Source organism: Antedon bifida, chromosome 10, assembly GCF_963402885.1.
Source record: "Antedon bifida chromosome 10, ecAntBifi1.1, whole genome shotgun sequence".
In the NCBI taxonomy this organism is placed as follows: domain Eukaryota; kingdom Metazoa; phylum Echinodermata; class Crinoidea; order Comatulida; family Antedonidae; genus Antedon; species Antedon bifida.
The window spans coordinates 231,132-251,032 of NC_136235.1; the positions used below are offsets into that span (position 1 = coordinate 231,132).

A 19,901-nucleotide genomic window follows, 5' to 3' on the forward strand; every position below is an offset into this window, starting at 1 on the left:
TGAATCGACAAATAACACAGCCTCTGATCAGTGAACAATATATGAATACCTTGTCACAATGGAGTGTAGAGAATGAGTGCATGTAATCGCAATCCTCCGTCCAAATCAAGGTCGAATCAAATATCTTTTATTATTTCCTGACAAGCATCCAATCAAATCAACCGATGCATGGTCATTACTTTTAGGTATATTTGTTGTCCAACTCGGCCAGGTAACTGTACTTGTTCAAATGAACGTGACCGTATAGCAATTTATTGTACATTTTTATTACATATCACCACCACGGCAATTCTGAAGGTCCATTGTCGGTGTAGGGTTAAATAAAAAGTCATATTCAGTCGCACACCACATTTACAGTAAACAGTCGTAGATTTAATGAAAACGTTTCTTCTGTAGTAGTTCTTTGATAGTAAACCATAGATTTGATTCCTATTGGTGCAACATCTCATAACCAAAACAATCTGTCTATTGGCTGGTAACCTTGTGCCAAATGTAACACAATGGAGATTAAAAACATTTTTTAAATAAGAAAATATATATGAATAGAAAAGGTGGGAATCTAAGGAACTTTTACTCGTCAGTCCAGACAAGATTCACAGGTATAAGTCCGTCAGACTTAACACGACATGACGACGTCGTTAGTTTGAGTCCAATTGACAGGATGATAATGGCAAGTAGAAACACAGTGAACAAAGAGTACACACAAATTGGTTTGTTTTTTAACAAAGTTTATTTACAATGATCTTATAATAGATGATGATTTCATTAAAATCTGGACTCAAATTCGAGGCTATAATTGATGATCATTCAAAATGGCAAACATAGCTGCAATTAATTAAGGTATCGGTAAACTGCAGACAAACCGACAAATACACATTCATTAGTTAAAATTAGTAAATTTCTATTAAGTAAAGTACTATTCGTTGATTAATCAACACTGATGACAGAATAAAAATAAACATATTAGCGATAATGGATTATTAGGAGTGGGCGGTACGAAATGAGATAATTGTAATTAATATTGTAGGGCGAATCCAGTAACTTCATTATTACGATTATAAAGAAAGTGATTCATGCTGATTGATAAACTTATAGAACTTGTGTACAAAATACAATGTAAATTCTTATATAATTAAAGTACAGACGTAAACAAAACGGATGTATATTTATAGACTGATTAACAAAATGGATGAATTTATTCTATTACTATTCCTGTTTGTATATATTACTCCATGATAAATCTAACAAAAAATGTATCTGTTAAAACAAGTATAATGCATGTGATTAAAACATTGTTGCTTTTGTTCAGTTTTGATTGCAATGTTCTTCCTCTTTATTCTGCCAGAATTTAAGAAGCTTCCATGCAGTTATAAGTTTTTCGTACATGTGACTCTCATCGTCAGTTTCTCTTTCAAGCTTTATGTACATATTTGGATCTGAAATCAGTTGACCTAAATGACCTTGATTTTTTCGTAATGTTACACAGACATATCCCTGGTCTACTGTTTGCATTGGTGGGTTTACACTTAAGTAGCCCTCCATATCGACAAGAATTTCGTTTTTTGATTCTTGAGGAAGAAGCATGTAATATCCATTCCGTTTATCAAGAACTGACGTGTTTCTGGATTCGACTATCAAATACCCGTATGTGTCTACTAACAAAGGTGCATATCCTTGCGATTCGGCTTCTTGTGCATTCCACATTAAGTTGTCATACACGTGATTCACAGATTGTGATGCAACCTCGTTTAATCTTAGATATCCATTTGTTACATAATGAGGAACACTTTTCTTGTTGTCATATTGTGAACTTATATCTTGACCTTTGACCTCTCCTTCAGCTCTTTCCAATGTAGACTTTTGTTTTCTTCTGCATATAAACATAATTACAAGTAAGCCTATAGATAGCCCTATTGCAATAGAAACAGTGATAACAGCAATTTTCCATCCCTCAAAACTATCATCTCTAGCATCGCTGCAGGGTGTAGCGACGATTCCGCAGTTGTTCTCATGTCCTATTGTATTTGTCTTGTTTAAGTAAACTCGACCAGTAATGGTGTACAAGTGTATCTCATGACATGTATGATATTCTTTGTAATTGTAATAACCATTCAAACTGAACTGACTTGCTTTAGTCAAATTAAGATATCCAAGTTCCGTTGTATGTATCAAGTCGGCTGTCTCTTCACACAAACTGTCTGGTAAATCCCAACAAATCTCTGTAATCTCGTTACATTCATTTACTATTGTTGAATCAACAAATCTACTGCAATATTGGTCATCAGAACATGATCGCATGCCGACGTAACTGGCAGAAGAAAGGACTAAACCTGTAGAATACATTGTACGCTTACTTTGTGTTTCCATGTCAACTTCAAATTGACAATTTTGAACCAATATGGTGTCCATGTTAACCTCGGTATAATTTCGCATACATGTTACACCTGTATTATTCAATGAAACAAGTGGTAACAGTACATCACAATCACATCGGAGTGGGTTTCCTACCAGCATAATGTCTGTATCGTGAAGTGAGTCCACAATTGATTTTGGAAATGATGTTAAGTTATTGTTGTTAAGGTTTAATAATTTCAGGTTTGGTAGATTATATGTGCATCTGAAAAAAGATACATCAGATATCATATTGTTTCCCAAGTCTAAAACTTGAAGATGTTCTAAATCTGTTGGTATGAAAATATGATTAAAGTTATTTTGCGATAAGTTCACTATAGCCAGCATGGGTGCTTTCCTAACCGCAGCAGTTATGTTTTTCAAATTCCTCAATCTATTTCCATCTAATATAAGCTCTTTGAAATGACAAAGTCCATCAAATGCATCAACATCAACTTCTGAAATACTATTATTTGACATCTTTAGAACTTTCAGTTTCTTAAATGCTGATAACTGATTAGTCTTGATATGTTCAATCTTGTTGTTAGATAATATCAGCGTTTCTAGATTAACTGGCAAATAGTCAGTTGGTATTTCAGTAAGTTCGTTTTCAGACAATGAAACATTGACGATGTTTGTCGTTGAAAGATTAAGATTACTTGGCCAACTATCTCGTGACAGATCATTGTTTTCTAATAGTATTGTTGTTGCTCCGGTGCATTCAAAATCTCTAAGATCTTGATTTCTGCAATCACAGACATTATCTAGAATGATGCATCCATGCGCTTTGGTGAATAAAACTATGGTAACCATGTACCACAAACTTAAATTGGCACTAAGTATCTTCTTCCTGGATCCAGCAGACATCTTTAAGCTGCAATGAACAACAAACATGATTCTATTATTAAGAGTGCATATCTTCTCTAAACGTACAAATTAAGTAAACTTAGATTTTTAAAAAAAACATTGCTTTTGTACTATTGTATAAAACAAATCTGCTTAATCATGAACACGTGATCATGAACTGTGTTTAGTATTTAGTTATTTGAATAGTCACACTGTATTGACTAGTTAATCAACCTCCTGTACACTATATAAATCAAAACGATAAATTAAAACAACCAGAAGGAAATTGCAGAGATTTTAGCTAACACTCCTACCTCGGTAGGCCTACAATCTATTGATTTTAGCTAATACTCCTACCTCGGTAGGCCTACAATCTATTGATTTTTAATGATTTTCAACTCGGCTCTGAATCGTTAAAAATAGACCAGGCAATTTTTCAACTCATGAAATTTTGTCACCATCCAACATCTATTATGTGTATATCATTATGTGTACATTATTATTCTCTTAATCTAACAATAAAATGTACACTATATTGTAAATTGCATAATCGAATCTTAGAAAACAACGGCAACTATAATAACAAATGGATGAATTGAATTAACATAAATTGTGAGTACAAGCAAAATTAATTAAAACACACAATGTAGCATTAATATCATAATCAATGACGGGTTGTTAATAACACACGTTTCCTATTAAATACGAAGCCTAATAAAACATTAATTATTTCTGTTCGAAGACAACGATGTACTTTTTCTCGAACCCGGATGTTGATTAAACTTAGGGGATTAATACCTAACCTGCCTGTAACCATGACAGAATTACTAATTCCTCCGATCAATCCTTAATAATGGTGTATGTCTAAATTAACCAACTTAAGAACCACCACCTTGAAATACACAAACGTAAAAACTATATACTTAAGATGTAAACTTACCATGTAATATTGATCAACTGGTAGATCGAGAAAATCTATTAGTCATAATATAGTGCACGATTTGAGTTAATTTTCGTCAGTAGTGATTTTAGTGCTAAACAATCTATGTATTATAAAAGAGGCCATTATGGGCCAGTGCGTAAGCTGAAAGGGTGCACAAATACCGCACACTTACAGTGTGTACACTCACTACAAAATACCTAAAAATGCCTTTGGTACTAACAACAATAATATTACACATTATTGTGACGCATGAATATCACGAGATTTAACTTTTTTAAATAGATCTATAATACACAGGTCACAGTTACATTTTCCAGTCTGTCCATTATTATTATTAAATGTTTAATATCATTAAGTTTAACGTTTGTATTTGTGTACCGGTAGGTGATCTGTTGTCTAGTGTGTTAAGGTTCAACGTAACATGGATTGGAAAATCACGCTTGCGACTCATTGATTAATATCCAGGCCCATCACCATATTGACATTTTTAATTCCAATCTTTATCTGTTTCCTCGTAATTTAAGTGTTTCTGAGTTGTTGTAATTGTATTGTATCTGTTAAACCAAGCTGTAAGTGGCGGATTTGTTTCTGCTGTTGTTTCTGGTTATAAAAATAAAATAAAATAAAAATTAAAAAATATAACTTAAATATATATAGACCTATGTGTTTATTAATATTAACGCAGGAAACTAAATTTAAATTAGGATTAATTAAATAAATATGTAAACGAAATACCGTATTGGTACCAATAAAGTGCTAAATAAACAAGATATAATCATTGAACAACCACAAAAAAGATCATAGTCCATTTTGTTCACACTGCAGAGCATGCACACTGACATGATTTATTAGCTTTCTGGTGAGCAAGACTCTGATGATCAAAATCATATTAAGTAAGTTTAAACCTTAGAATACACGCCAATTTAATTATCTTAATACATCCTATTGTTATTGACGGCAGTTATACTTTGTATCTTAATAATACCAGAGGGTAAATCATATTGTAATTGACAGCAACTGTGTATCTATTCTTATAAATCCTATTGTCATTGACGACAATACTGTGTATTTTCAAAATTCAATTTCATACAGTTTAGTGATTTCAATGGCCTTTGAGTGACTGTATTATATGCAACGATTCATTTCATTTTTAACAGGTAGCACCCACTAATATGCGATCAAGTTCTATCTTTGTAACCTTTATATTTCTTAATCTCGTCGCCCGTGTATTCTGTCAACAACAAAATGGACTATACACTTTTATAAATCCTCAAAAATCTTTTGCCCAAATATCCGTACCATGGATACCGATAGATGAACACGGTGCTCAGATCCGTTTCAAGACAGTGGAGGTCAATGCACTATTGTATTATCATGAATTCCGCGACCTTACGGAACCAAAATACGCCCTCTGGATGGAGTTAATCAACGGGGAAGTTCGTATTACCCATGTTTACAATGAATATGAAGAAAGGTAAATCAAATTTTATCAATAAGTTGTTGTGCGTATAACACAATTTACATTCCATCTTTTCTTTGAGCAGATAGACCTATTAACTCAATGTCGTAACTTACATGAACAAACAATTCTCAGTCCAACTCGTTTTATTTAGTTAAAGTATTAGTACTAATAAATAAATATCCGTAACTTTGTTTAACATTTTTGTTGGTAAAGCATCTCTTTAGGTAAAGCTTTAAATGACGATGTCTGGCATACAGTTTCATACGAAAAGAAGTCAAACGGTTTATTGTATTTTTCACTTGATAATGAAACAGCACCAGAAAAATATCTGTATGCATACAGTGTGGGTGATGCACGGGAGGCTTTTGGTAAATTCTCAATGTCGTCCTACGTATTCATTGGAGGTAAGTAAACTCCTAATGAAGAAGTATTATAATACTTTCTCACACAAATTCAGCTGACGACAAACGCTCGAATCTATTGCGACAACTGCAAATGCTCGAAACTGTAACCACTGCAAACGCTCGAATCTATTGCGACAACTGCAAATGCTCGATGTAAGCACTGCAAACGCTCGAATCTATTGCGACAACTGCAAATGCTCGAAACTGTAAGCACTGCAAACGCTCGAATCTATTGCGACAACTGCAAATGCTCGAAACTGTAAGCACTGCAAACGCTCGAAACTGTTTGACAGACATTATATGACAGTCTGACTTGCTTTTATTTAAGGTTTGTGGAAATATGTTGAGACGCCAGAAAATAGAAGATTTACATACTTTGTTGGATGTATTGAAACGCCGAAATTACTAATCTCGAAAGCATTTAAAACGTTTAATATGTATAACAGCAGTAGTAAGTAAAACAACCATACTCATTTGTTTATTTTGCTTACAGTAGTTATCAAATGGGTGAACTCGCTCTTTGTTTCTATTTTTAACAAAGGCTTACGACCCATTGTCATTGGTTGCTGTTCATACCTGTCTGTTTTGCACCTCCATTTACCCTTTTTAATTGTTTTCACAGCGCTTCGAATCTTCTAAAACCATATGACCATCCTATGAATAACCGTGAGCTACCAATGTTTCCAACTTATTATTATGTTCAACTATTCTCAATTCATCTTATACAGATTTAGTTCAAAGAGGCTGTATCAACAAGTGTGATGTGGAAAACCAATGCAAAAATGGCGGGAAATGTATAAATGAGTATACAAGGACAATATGTGACTGCAGACATACTACATTTATTGGTTGGAGCTGTGAAACTCCAGGTTCGAGTTACAAAGCTATTGTTAATGTCATCACGTCTTACAGTTACATTATAATCTCATTCATAATACGATATTTTAACATAATTTGTAAAGCAGCCCTCCTACACTACAGTTAGGCATAATGTTTGTTTATCATTGTGGTATCTTTAAATTTTAAACTACAATTTCTAAACTGATAATATTATTCCTCAGTTCTTTACTACCTGTCGACACTAGCCATTTTTTATCCTGACTTATTAATTATATTTTCTTTTAGATGATATTATCGTTACCTTAAACGGCGATGAGTATTTAGAATTCACCGTGGGAACACGTTTGGAAAATACGTACACAGATAGGCTGTATATACATTTTACATTTAAGGTAAACAAAATCTTTATTCCATCATGTGCCCTTCTACGGCTGTAGTACACTTGAAAACTGAAAGCGTAAGGATGCTTGTATAATCACATTTTATTTTATAATAGAAGAGAAAACAAAACCCTATTTTATCACATCGATTAACAATTTATTTTATCAGCAGCATTCCAGACTGTCAATACAATTTGTCATCACAACGCCATCGTCAATTATGTATTGTTGCCTATTATCGGCATTTTATCACTACGATTTTCATAAAGATACGCCAAAGTGCATGGCCAGTAGACAAGCAATGTCATGACTTTATTTTTTGTATTAGAACTTTTTACGTTGAAAAAGTCATTTAAACCTTCAAAAATGTAATCATCAAAACTGTATATTGACAATTAACTAAATCTACAAAATGTAAAGAAATGAATGTGTTAATTGATAATTCTGAGTCACGTAGTCTGAGCTAGAATGCGTGTATTTATTTCAGATAGAACCCGAGCAGAGATCTGGAGTACTAGTCTACGGTCATAGTTTCTCAATTGGAATCAACTATGTCGCTATTGAGATAACTAATGGGACTTTGAAAGCTTCTATTAACTTTGGATATGAAGCCCTGGATTATCATTTTACTGAAACTGAAGTTAATGATAACAGGTTAGAAAACAGTTCTTTTATGTTCAGTTAAGATACAAAGCTATAACAAGTAGGCTTATAAGTAAATTGATAAATGTAATTCTATTACGATTTACACAAAATGGAAACACGTGTGTTGCTCAACATAAAGAAAATCATGCCAGTTTTTATAAACCATGTATTTTTAACTTATATAAAGTAATATTGAATAAATCAAGAGATAATAACTAAGTATTTTTTATTGATATAGTTGGTATGAATTTACTCTACAACACGAATTAACTTACATTTCACTGGAACTGACACGGATATCAGATGGTATAGCTTACTATAGAAATGAAACTTTGCCTCAGCCTAGCTACTTGTACCTAGGGCAGACTGTCTATATTGGCGGTGGACCAGTACTCAGAGGTTACGAGGGTATGTCCATTATTTACCATATGCCTACTAAACATGTTATCAAATGCCTGACGGATAGCGAAAGAATTACATAATATCTGTGAAATATTTACAGGTATTTAAATTGTCTTGACAACAACATTTGCATTTGTTATCATACCTAGTATATATCCACAACACCTTTAATGGGTATGTTTATAACATCAACGTTGTCTTTTTTTTTTTAACTTCTACTAGGCTTAATATTGGGTAGTAATTTTGTTGGTTGCTTGAAACATGTCAACTTTGGGTTAAATAATATACTGGAAGAACTGACAGTTAACCATTCATCAGTCAAGTATGTAGGTAAAAGTATGGGCGGCCAACCAGCGCAGGGTTGCAGGCAAATTGGACATTCGTCGGTTATTTTTGCACAGTCAAATTCACAGCTCATTCTTCGAGATTGGAAAGATGGAAATCTTAATCTAAGGTGATTATCCGTCGTGAATGCGATTAACCATAGCGTTTTCACTATACTATCTATGGATTAACTATAGAGTTTTCACTATACTATCTATGGATTAACTATAGAGTTTTCACTATACTATCTATGGATTAACTATAGAGTTTTCACATGGATTAACATAGACTGTATATTATTTATTTTATTAATACTATTCTTTTATGCATGTTGCATGTTCAGTTAGTTAGTGCTATGATTAACATTTTAATATAAATGTTAAATAGAGTATTACAATATATCCTTTAAGTCAGCAAACTCTTAAATCAATAAATTAATCAATATAAGCCCTAATAAATATATAGTATAACAATTGATAATCATTTATTATAAGAATTAATAACAGGAATATATGGAAAACAAGTGCAGTCATTATACGCATGTTGTAGTAATCTAGTCCTAATTATGTACTCGGTATGTAACATTTTGGTCAGACTTTAAATATACTTTTATGTATTGCTTTAAAGATTTCAATTGAAGACAGTTCAACGCAACGGTGTTCTTCTTTTGGTTGCGATTCGAAGCAATAAAGGTCACCGAGGGTCAATCAGTGTAAGATATAACAGTTTCAAGCTCATCACTTCTGGTAGCATTCTTTTAGGCTTCATTTGTTATAAACTCATCATCATCAAGACATTATTCACAGTAGATGTAGTGTCGGATCCAGGATTTTAAAAAGGAGGAGCCCAGGGTCTAAAAATTGTGAAATGAAGGGCTGAGCTCAACTTGATGTCCTATCTTTTGCATTACAATTTTACAATTTCCGAAATTTAGGTGGGGGCGGCTTACCCCAACTGGATCCGCCCCTGGATTAGTCCAATTTCGAAGTTATTAATATAATAATGTACGTACATAAAAACGTATAATAATGTTTATATTAAATAGCTTCGTATAGTTGATTACCAAATACATGGGATACTCGAACTAGAGGAAGGAAATGCTGTTACGTCATTCAATAAATCTGTGGTTGTTGGAGAACACTTGAATACTACTATGTGGTACAAGCTATATTTAGCCATTGAAGATAGGTAAATATATACAAAGTATTCAGATTTTAACTATTTAACATGGACTGGGGTCACTGATAGTGATATAGTACAAATAATGCACGAACAAAACAACACATCGGTAAGGGAATCAAGTGAACATCAGTCGGAAAAGCAAAAGAAACGGAGAAAGATGTGGATAGATATTATGTAAAACATACAGACATAAATTGTTCAAACAAACATTGTAAAACCGGAAGGGACTGGCGTGCCTAAAATGGAAATGAAATATTATATGTTCCATTATTTTCTTTGTCTAATAATTATTATTTTCTAAATTAGTTGTTTTCTATAATTATACTACTAATCATTACTACTTCTGCCAAGTTAAGTAATGGTTTCTCTTTAATTCTTTTAACATGATAACATGTTAAAATCGCTCTTTCTAGTTCTATTACAGTAATGGTTAACGACATCAAGGCAAGTTTCCAGGCCACCGACATTACATTATCTCCAACCAGTGATCTTTATTTAGGTGGAGGATGGACCAATACTGATCAAGGTTTGGTAAAACCTACAATTTCACTAATTGACTGCACACATTTATAAAACCAAAATGTTGCAATGTCTACACTTTATTCTACATTAAAGGCAAACACTGCACTGAATTATGTACAGTTGAGACAATAACTGAAATACAAAAATATGTATGTCTTTATTGAAGGGTTTGAAGGTTGTATGCAAGAAATTATATTTCAATCTGTTGAAATTTATCCGAATGAAGTAATGAATACAAACATGGTAAATGGTGTTACAATTGGAACATGTCAGATATCAGATCCCTGTCTAACATCTCAACTAGTGTGTGCAAATAACGGCCGGTGTGTTTATAATAACAAGCAAGAAGGCATTCGATGTGACTGTTCGGCCACCGGCTACTCTGGACCAACATGTCAATTTCGTAAGTATGTTGTAAAATGTTATTGAAATAATATATGCTTATATTTCTCTTACAGAAAAGAGAAATTCTTTAAAAACTACTCAACTAAACAGGTATAAATAAATGTGAGAAGTTAACGAGAAATAAGAAAAAGAGTGGACACAATCACCCCAACAGTACCAGGAATATGCCTAACTATTAATGCAGTGTAATTTATTTTTGTTCTTTACATCTAAACATCTACAGCTGCATTCAAGAGAACTTGTGGTGAGTACTATTTTGCTGGCGATCGAACATCAGGTTTGAAGAAGATTGATATCGATGGTGTTGGCAAGCTGCATGCAGTTGACGTCTTGTGTGATTTTAGGTAGGAATATGCTAATACACTTATTCAATCACATACAAAATGACCGTTACTTTCTTGTTATGTAATTATGTCAGTTTGGAAAACATTGTAATAGAAAAATGTCGACCACTCCACACTTTTGAATTTATAACAAGCTTTTATAATGTATAACAAGTATCTGAAAATTGTTTATCTTACAAGAAATGGTAAAATCAAAACAATAATTGAGCACAACTTTGCTGCTGAAACTCAAGTAAGGTCTTCTCTTTGGGGTTCAACTAAATTTCAACTGAGGTACCGAGATACTTCAGGTGAAGTTATCAAGTATCTTGTTGATCATGCCGATCACTGTCAACAAGATTTCAAGTATTGGTGCTGGCAAGCTCCTATAAGGTAGCACTATTACGTATGATGGTCAATCAATCAACATCAATCATTATCATCATCAGTCAATGATCATCAACATCATCACCAACATCATCATACTATCATACTATAATCATATCATCATATTATCACCCTACCATCATCATACCATCGTCATGCTATCATCATACTATCATTATCATATCATCAAATCTTCATCATTATATCATCATGCCAATCATCATACTATCATCATCAATGACCTAATTTAATTAATGCACATTATTATCATTAATATTTACAGCTTCGGCATTGGAACTAAATTAATTTCTCCCAAAGGACATACTATGCCAACCGCAAATATAACAAGAAATTGTGATGGTAATACAAATAGGTAATTAGTTCACAATATTGATGTAGGCCTAATTGGAACCGGTTAGTCAACACTTAGTTTTTGGGCATAGGTATATTTTACGTGTTTTGTATATGTGTTCGTATTTTGTTAGTTGGCTATACGATGAAGGAGTATTAGATGCAAAGAAGTACTTACCTGTCGTGAGTATGGACTTCTCACGAGAACAGAAACAGACATTGGCAAGAATGTCACTTGGACCACTAATGTGTAATGGAATGCGTGAGTTTACTTTAAGAATGGACTTAAGCAGGATATGAATGACTTAAGTATGAAAATATTTTATAAAAGTAAATGTAAGCCTATGATATAAGTCAAAAAATTGTAAGATAAACTTTTCTCAGTTGTTTGATCCGCTTTGAATAAGAGTGACTAACGCTATTTTCCGTACGTTAGCTAGTTAGTAGTTTCCTAAGTCATATTAAACAAGACATAATTGTTTTTTTTAATACATTGAATAATATTTCCCATATCTTTAGTTGGCTATACTGAAGGATACACACTCACATTCCTAAAACCAAGTACCATCCTAAAAATGGAACCCTGGACAAATGGAACTTTGAGTTTAAGTTTTCGTACATCAAGAAATAACTCAGTAATCTTCCACCAGCTTCGTTCCGAGACCAACACCAATAATTTGATGGCAAAAGTTTACAATGGTAAAGAACATTTTGTTTTTCGTCACTTTCGGTGAAATATTTACCCAAAAAACAATAGCAAAACAAAATTGAAAAGCGTATACATTATTACAAGCAGCGTTTGGACGTCTCTTTATACATTTTTCAACAAGGATTTAAAAATAGCAAACAAATTAACACAATCCAGTTAGTGAGTAAGACAAAAACACATGTGAGTGAAACAAACCAATAAATTTAAGTGGACCACTACATTGGTAAATAGTACAACAACATTAGAGTGTGTGGATTGATGAATTGGCAGATGAATCTTTGTAATGGAAGAGTAATAACTTTAATCAACCATTAATTTATTTCAGGTCATACTATGGAATTTTCATATCGCCTGAATGGACGAAGTGATATGGTAAAGCTGAGAACGACGAGGCTTTTAACTGATGGAGATTGGCATTTGATAACAGTTGAACAAAGTTCTAAAACAGTGAAGTTTAGTGTTGATTTTGATAATGAAATATTAGTGATGAACGAAGGAGAAACGATAAAGCCGTATGATGGACCGTTTTTACTTGGTGGATCTTTGAGGTAAGACGAGGACACGTTTAACTATTCAAATTAAGTTTTTCTTGTAATTTTCATTTACGCAATTGTATGTTTCGAAATTTGTTCTATATATAGTAACGAAGTAATGGATAACCCAAATGTACAAGGCATGACGGGATGCATTGGTGGTCTGATCATCAACAACCGCGTAGAGTTTCTTGCCAATGTTTACCACGCTCAACCGTAAGTATTTATCAATTCAGTCATTTCATCAATAGGCCTACAGCATTAATGTTTTATATAACCTACATCATGCATATTATTCATGTTTTCTTATTTGGCTACTTAGACGGATTGTACGAGATGATATTGTCATTGGATGTAAAACACTGTGTCAAGAGAATATGTGCAAAAACGGAGGTATTTGTATCGAAGGTTTCACGTCATATACGTGCTACTGCGTTAACCCAGCCACGTCTGGTGACCACTGTGAAATCAGTAAGAGGACCTTTTTAATTTAGTTTATTAAACCTTTCTATTTTTTTCCGTCTTTCGTTATGCTACAGTAAAATTTGATTATGATTTTTGTTTTATTTAATGGTGAAGAAAATATATCCATGGTATCTAATATATGGCAGGCCTAGACATACATATTTTTGTTCATGTTTGCTTTGCTAGTATTTAGTGGTAAGCTACGAATTAACAAATAAAGTGTATGATCCTGGATCTGACTTATACGTCTCCATCCAGGCTTACCTTTATATTACCTATGATCGCTCTCACATATCTCCTTGCATCCATTGCAGAAAAGGATTATGCCGTTCTTGTTATCCGTAGTAAGCTTACACGTTTGCATCAGTCAATTATTCCTATGTGGTGAGATTGCATTGTCGGAATGTTTAAGTCTGTAATTTTAATTCAGCTGGAAATTGGTACTCGAACGCTAAGCTTCCTATGCGTGAACTCAATCTACCCTTTCCTAAACTATTCCAAGTAATTTTAGAAACGGAATACATGTTATCAATGTTTATTCGATGGATATTAATAGTCTATAGTTTATTCTCTAGATACTTCACGTGGTTTTCAATATGGCACCACATACGTTCGGATTAATTATTCATTAATCATATTTGAAACGCGCGCTATTCAATTATTGATTTTAAAAAATTCTTTTTGTTTGTATATTTGTTATAATAACCTAGACGGATTACTTTTCAGATTACAATGATGACATTGTTAGCTTCCCAGAAGGCAATACCTATCTCACTACTGATCTGCTAAACAACGATATCTTCACATCAAGTTTTGTTGTGGGCTTCCGTACATTAAGTTCACACGCGTTCATTCTTCACGCGGAAGACAATTTAAGTAATTTTGTGACTTTGGAGATTCGTGATGGCGTCCTAACACTTACCTGGAATGTTTACCGAATTATTAGAAACATTATGCTCAAAAGTACAGGTAATTCACTTAAAATAAATCATGTTCATAAGTATAATAACATTAATATCAGACTAACCAAGCTCTGTCCACAATATCACACTTTATGTGACAAAAAAATATGGGCATGATGATGTCATATCACTACCATATTTGGGCACATCACACGTTTTTTTGTCAAACTATAGTTTGATAGTGTAGACAGACCTTTACGCCTAAAACAAATATTCTCGTCACAAGTTGTGAAGTGACCGTTTGTGTTGCTGTATAACACAAGGGTTGATTATCTTTGTATCTCTTAGAGCGAGAATTTACAAACGGCGAGTGGGTAGATGTTCGAGTTGAAAGAATTAACGGAGAAATTAGCTTGGTTGTTGGAAATGAAAAATCCAAAGCTACTACACCAGTACGACTTCTTGACAGATTCTACAGCGATCCGTTTATGAAGGGTATTGGTATGTAGGTCTATCTACTTATAAGGCTAACAACTATAATGTTTTGTTTTAAAATGTTGTAGTACTTTTTCATTAGGCCTACTTTAAATGTGATTTTAACTCATACTATATTCCAAGGCGTGTTATGTTTGTGTTTTTATTATTACTTTAAAAGCCCAACCTTCTTCTTCTTCACCGTACGAATTCGTCAACATTCACATTGGCGGGATGCCTAACGACATTGCTGATTTCAAGGGATGTATTCGAGGGCTCGTTGTAAACAGACAACCAATAAGATTGCAAGGAAGTGGTATAAAAGGTGAACAAATACAGTTCTTTAATATGCAAGGCTATCATATAGCTTTTATATAACGATATTCCTCCAGTAAAGAAAATGATAACTGATATTTTTTATAAAACTCTAAACAGACTAGATTTAGAACGATTTTATTTTGTTCTCACTCCGAATCAATCTTTTCTTTCCCATTTTAGTTTTCATATTTTATAATTAAAAAGTTTCAAAGTATTGTTTACTATCTTGTGTGAAATACTCTGTTTACTCTAAGGTGTTGTTGACACATGCAAGAACCACTGTTCGCCTACACCATGCCTTAATGGAGGGGTTTGTACTGAAACGTGGAATGACTTCTATTGTAACTGTACACAGACATCTTATACAGGAAATCAGTGCGGTGAAGGTAAACAAAAGTTAAACAAAAAAAATAGGTTTAGTGTAGACATAGTGTAAGGCATAAAAATAAACAAATAATATGAACATATTTGAAACGTTATAATCAAATAATCAAAAAAATTAATACATGTGTTTCAATGCTAAGGAATAACACAATACATCTATATTTTATGTCAATATTTTAACAGATGTCGGAGCCCATTTCCATAGTTCCAATGGCATCATATCAAAACTAACTCCATCATCTGACCTAGCTACTCTACAGACCGATGTTTTATTAATATCATTTAGTACGAGTATGTCAGGAGTTTTGGCCTATGTACGTAGTCCAAGATACACACTTATCCAGGAATATGTCATTGTGTACATCACGGACTATGGACATATTAAGGCCAAAATAAACTTAGGATACAGAGAAAGTAAGTATTAGATCTTTCTTTCATGAAAACGTATTAGAGAAAAAGCTACAATTATTAAATCGAAATGTCATTTTTTCAGAAGATGCAAAAGTAATATGATTATTATTGCATCATCAATTGTTCTTATTAATTTAATCTGAAATAAATTTGATTTATATCATCGATTAACTTTGCTCGTAATTCCAATTTATAGATATAATAGAAGCTGTTGGTTCGTTTAATGATGGCTATCGACATTTAATTGCATTACGTCGCTATGGAAACCGAATAATGATGACGGTAAATAAACTTGTGTTCATTGCTAAATGAGGTGATTTATTTGAAATTAACCACAAAAGCAAAAAAAAAAAGAAAGAAAATGAGCCACTTAATCGCAATCATCATAATAATCAAATCAAATAATTGATGCAAACGTATAATTACTGCCGGTCTTTTGAGTTACAAAACGTAGCATGTCTCATCTCATCATTTCAAAATGAAATTAGTATTTGATAATTACTGCCAAGGAAAATTGTCGATGTAAATTAAATGAGGATGGAATAGCAATCATGATAATACCTAGTTACGTCTTTTTACATTCAGGTAGATAATAAAGAGTCAACTTATAACGACCTATCAAGTGATGGAAGTGACTTTCAATTTGATTTTCCCTCCGTATTCGTCGTCGGCGGACTTGAACGTAATCTAACTGGTTTTGGATTAGAGGGTTTACATGCATTTGACGGTTGCTTAGCTGGTAAGATATTATCGTCGAGTATATAATTGAGTTAAAGGACATTTTAGATGTTTCTACAAGAATAAAGTCACTAAGAGGCAACTAGATCTTTCTCTTGAACCCCCCACCCCAACTAACTAAACGAAACACTAACTGTTTAATTGAATTATATTACTTGAATAACACGTCATACTTTGTAGGTGTCAATTATAACGGCAATCAGCCAATCAAAACGTTTTACATGAGTACATCTGCAATTGACGTCACGTCTGAAAGTTTAAGGAGGGAAACGTGTGCAGACTTTAGAACACCTATTGTAGTGTTGCCAACAATGTTGCCTGCAACAACTGCTGAACAACCACAAATTGTAAGTGAACCACAATAATACAATCATATTCCAACACCGGCCGCATACATTAGCAATACTGGTGACAAACATATTGCAAACGCGTTTCAGTAAAGAAAGGTACTGTACACTGACAATATTCAACATTCTTAGTCATTTTCATTTAATTTCATAATATGTATTTACAAATTCTGACAAAAAAGGAAAAGAAAAATACAAGGCAAATAATATAATGATAATAGGATGAGGAGAATGAAGGCAGATGCCCGGAAAGATGAAGACAAACATCTTGTGGTGGGCGAGCCTTAAAAAAAATAATAATAATAATAAATAAATAAGAAAAATAAATAAAGATACAGTATGGAAAAGACAGGTACAGGTCAAGACATGACAGGTTAATAAGTCGGTGTAAATAATCAATAAATGATCAACACAATTGTACTCAACATTTTCTACCTAGACCCTGGCACCTTGGAATGTACCTCCTGCTCAGCCAATCATATCCGAAGCAACCATTAGCGAACAGAAATCGAATCCAGGTCTTGTTGCATGTAAAGTTACATTTTTTTAAAGTTTCAACAGAAAGTTTAAAAACAATTTACAAAATACGTCTCAATAACAATTAATACGGTAATCTTAACACCGGTGATCTTAAGCCAATAAAAAGGATTGAAAACACTATCTAGATTATTTTGTTTTCTTAGATTCAAATATAATTGCTATTAACAAATACAAAATAATAATAAGCACCGATGATAATATTAATAATAATTAAATTTATATTATTTGTTGTTGAAACATATTTGATAATGTTAATTTCAGTTGTGGCATTACTCTTGTCGGGTGTAATAATACTGCTACTGTACTGTAACATTCGTACTGGACTTGATATCAAAGCGATCATGGACAAAGAAAAGAAAAAAACCAAGAAGATAGATGAAGAACAACCGCTTATGAAACCAACCAGTGGTAAGCTTATAGACATTTTGTAGTACACAAATTTCATCTTTAAAGAAGCATATGCCTTAAAACTCAATTTGTATTGATATACAATTGTTTAACATTCAATTTGTTTTTTTCAGACGGCTTTGAACTACATGAACTCGTTTTGAGAAGGACTGGCGGAAGTCCTGACATGTTAGATAACAATGACGAAATTGCGAATGAATCTGATAACAGGGACTCATTAGCACTCAGAGATGATGTACGTAATCCTCCCACACAACTTTTCTTTAACTGTTGTTTAAATATTGTAATTTAGTATACCACTGTTTTACCACTAATACTGTACGTATAACGAAAACAATTTAGGAACTGGAATGGGATCCTCAATTGGACAAGTCTAAACTACAACAAGCTGCGAAATCGCCTGAACCACCACCTTTGCCTGCCAGGGATGGTGAACAACCAGAGGAAACACCTCAACCACTTTCAACTGTCATCGAGGATGATCAACAAACGGCGAATGAATCACCTGAACCACCACCTTTGCCTGCAAGAGACGTTCAGCCAACGGAGGAAACGACTCGACCACTTTCGACTGAACAACCCGAGGAAACACCTGAACAACCATTGATAAACTTTACTAATGAACCAGATGATAAACCCATAATAGCACCAGGTAAATCAAGTCTTTTAAAGAATCTACCTTAAAAACGGTTTTGTAGCAAACAACCTATCTTGTGTATTGAAATGGAAAACTTCGATTAATAATGTTATTGATAATAAACTAAACTTAACAAGCATCAAGCATTATCATTTTATTTTTGTTTTAATAAAGTAGGTGTAAATTGCTTAGGACGCCCATCTACAAACATAACGATTTACTCGAAATTTAAATTAGAACTAAAATCCCAAATTACAATACACTTTGCTTTCAGATGAGAAACTCCGAAAATCTTCCTCGTCAAGCAGCGACTCAGACACATTTGTGGAATCATCACCAGCCCTCATGGATACGTCACAGGTTGCTATGATGGTTACGCTACCAGACCTGCAACCCATTTCAAAGCATGAAAGTAACCAAGCAGACATCAGCACGGTTAAAAATGAAGAGAGTGAAGTAGATAAAACTGGAGTAAGTAATGATAGAGAGAACAAAATAGAAAACATCAATCCCGAATTAGATGAAGTAAAAGATGATGGAAATGATGGTGAAACAAATGAAGTAGAAAGAACATCTACCAGTAGTAATGATGAAGTAGCAGCTGACGATATGGAGACAAGTAGCAACAATAGTAACGAGGATGATGACGTCAGATCTAACAAAGACCACGATGAGAATAATGAAAAAAATGACGAACAAGAAACGAGTAAAACACATCACAGAGAAGACGAGAAAAGCAATTCGCTAGAAAATGATGAGGAAGAAGAACCCGATGAAGAAAGCAAAGATGAAACGAAAAATGAAGACGGAGAAATGGGAGGAGAAAAAGAGAACCAAGTAGCACCGGAAAACATAGACATTGACTATAACTGAGCATTATAGGGTATATTGGAAGATCAAGGAGACGGGCAAAAAGTGACGATTATAAAGTTATGAAGGGAAAAAAATGATTATGATTATAATAATAAATTACCCAGTTGGTACGATGTCATTACATTTTGTATTGAAATTACTAAGTATTAAACGTGTTTTAATATAAAAACAAATAATATATATAATTGAAACGTTTTGTAGTATTTTCCCTTCTTTGCAGTGTATTTTTTAGGTATAGAAGGTAAACAATGTTTTAAAATTGACTTTTGAAATTAAATTATTGTTTCTTTTGCTATTATGTGGTATTTTCCACTTTTTGATAATTAAAAAATCATCTGCATCTGTGTTTTTAAAA

The 19,901-nt window shown here is 33.2% G+C and overlaps 3 protein-coding genes across 3 annotated transcripts; 2 read left to right on the forward strand and 1 right to left on the reverse strand.

Annotated features, from left to right (window-relative positions):
• Nucleotides 1–745: 745 nt before the first annotated feature.
• On the reverse strand, nt 746–13,871 carry LOC144853861 (uncharacterized). Its single transcript, XM_078711715.1, has 2 exons — nt 13,790–13,871; nt 746–3,265 (listed from the first exon to the last, which is right to left on the reverse strand). The coding sequence occupies exon 2, from the start codon at nt 3,256–3,258 to the stop codon at nt 1,306–1,308; it is 1,953 nt and encodes a 650-aa protein (XP_078567841.1). The 5' UTR covers nt 3,259–3,265; nt 13,790–13,871; the 3' UTR covers nt 746–1,305.
• LOC144854467 (axotactin-like) lies at nt 5,639–13,543 on the forward strand. Its single transcript, XM_078712427.1, has 19 exons — nt 5,639–5,654; nt 5,867–6,046; nt 6,375–6,497; nt 6,775–6,915; nt 7,172–7,278; nt 7,754–7,920; nt 8,150–8,319; nt 8,536–8,767; nt 9,265–9,349; nt 9,683–9,825; nt 10,233–10,345; nt 10,508–10,744; nt 10,970–11,090; nt 11,271–11,462; nt 11,942–12,069; nt 12,327–12,506; nt 12,842–13,064; nt 13,158–13,265; nt 13,372–13,543. Exons 1-19 carry the CDS (start codon nt 5,639–5,641, stop codon nt 13,541–13,543), a joined length of 2,838 nt encoding a protein of 945 aa, XP_078568553.1.
• Nucleotides 13,872–14,417: 546 nt separating the features above from the next.
• Nucleotides 14,418–19,804, forward strand: LOC144853859 (uncharacterized). The gene is made up of 13 exons (XM_078711713.1): nt 14,418–14,483; nt 14,765–14,917; nt 15,072–15,215; nt 15,463–15,594; nt 15,776–16,006; nt 16,200–16,285; nt 16,589–16,742; nt 16,922–17,088; nt 17,528–17,618; nt 17,890–18,036; nt 18,150–18,271; nt 18,379–18,688; nt 18,948–19,804. The coding sequence occupies exons 1-13, from the start codon at nt 14,468–14,470 to the stop codon at nt 19,544–19,546; spliced, it is 2,352 nt and encodes a 783-aa protein (XP_078567839.1). The 5' UTR covers nt 14,418–14,467; the 3' UTR covers nt 19,547–19,804.
• Nucleotides 19,805–19,901: the final 97 nt, after the last annotated feature.

Coding starts and splice junctions, on each gene's coding strand:
- LOC144853859 (XM_078711713.1), top strand. Junction 17,619..17,889: donor GAATCCAGGTCTTGTTGCAT/GTAAAGTTACAT, acceptor TGTTAATTTCAG/TTGTGGCATTACTCTTGTCG. Junction 18,037..18,149: donor GCTTATGAAACCAACCAGTG/GTAAGCTTATAG, acceptor TGTTTTTTTCAG/ACGGCTTTGAACTACATGAA.
- LOC144854467 (XM_078712427.1), top strand. Junction 10,346..10,507: donor ATGGACCAATACTGATCAAG/GTTTGGTAAAAC, acceptor TCTTTATTGAAG/GGTTTGAAGGTTGTATGCAA. Junction 11,091..11,270: donor GACGTCTTGTGTGATTTTAG/GTAGGAATATGC, acceptor TTATCTTACAAG/AAATGGTAAAATCAAAACAA.
- LOC144853861 (XM_078711715.1), bottom strand. CDS start 3,258: ATGTCTGCTGGATCCAGGAAGAAGATACTTAGTGCCAATTTAAGTTTG.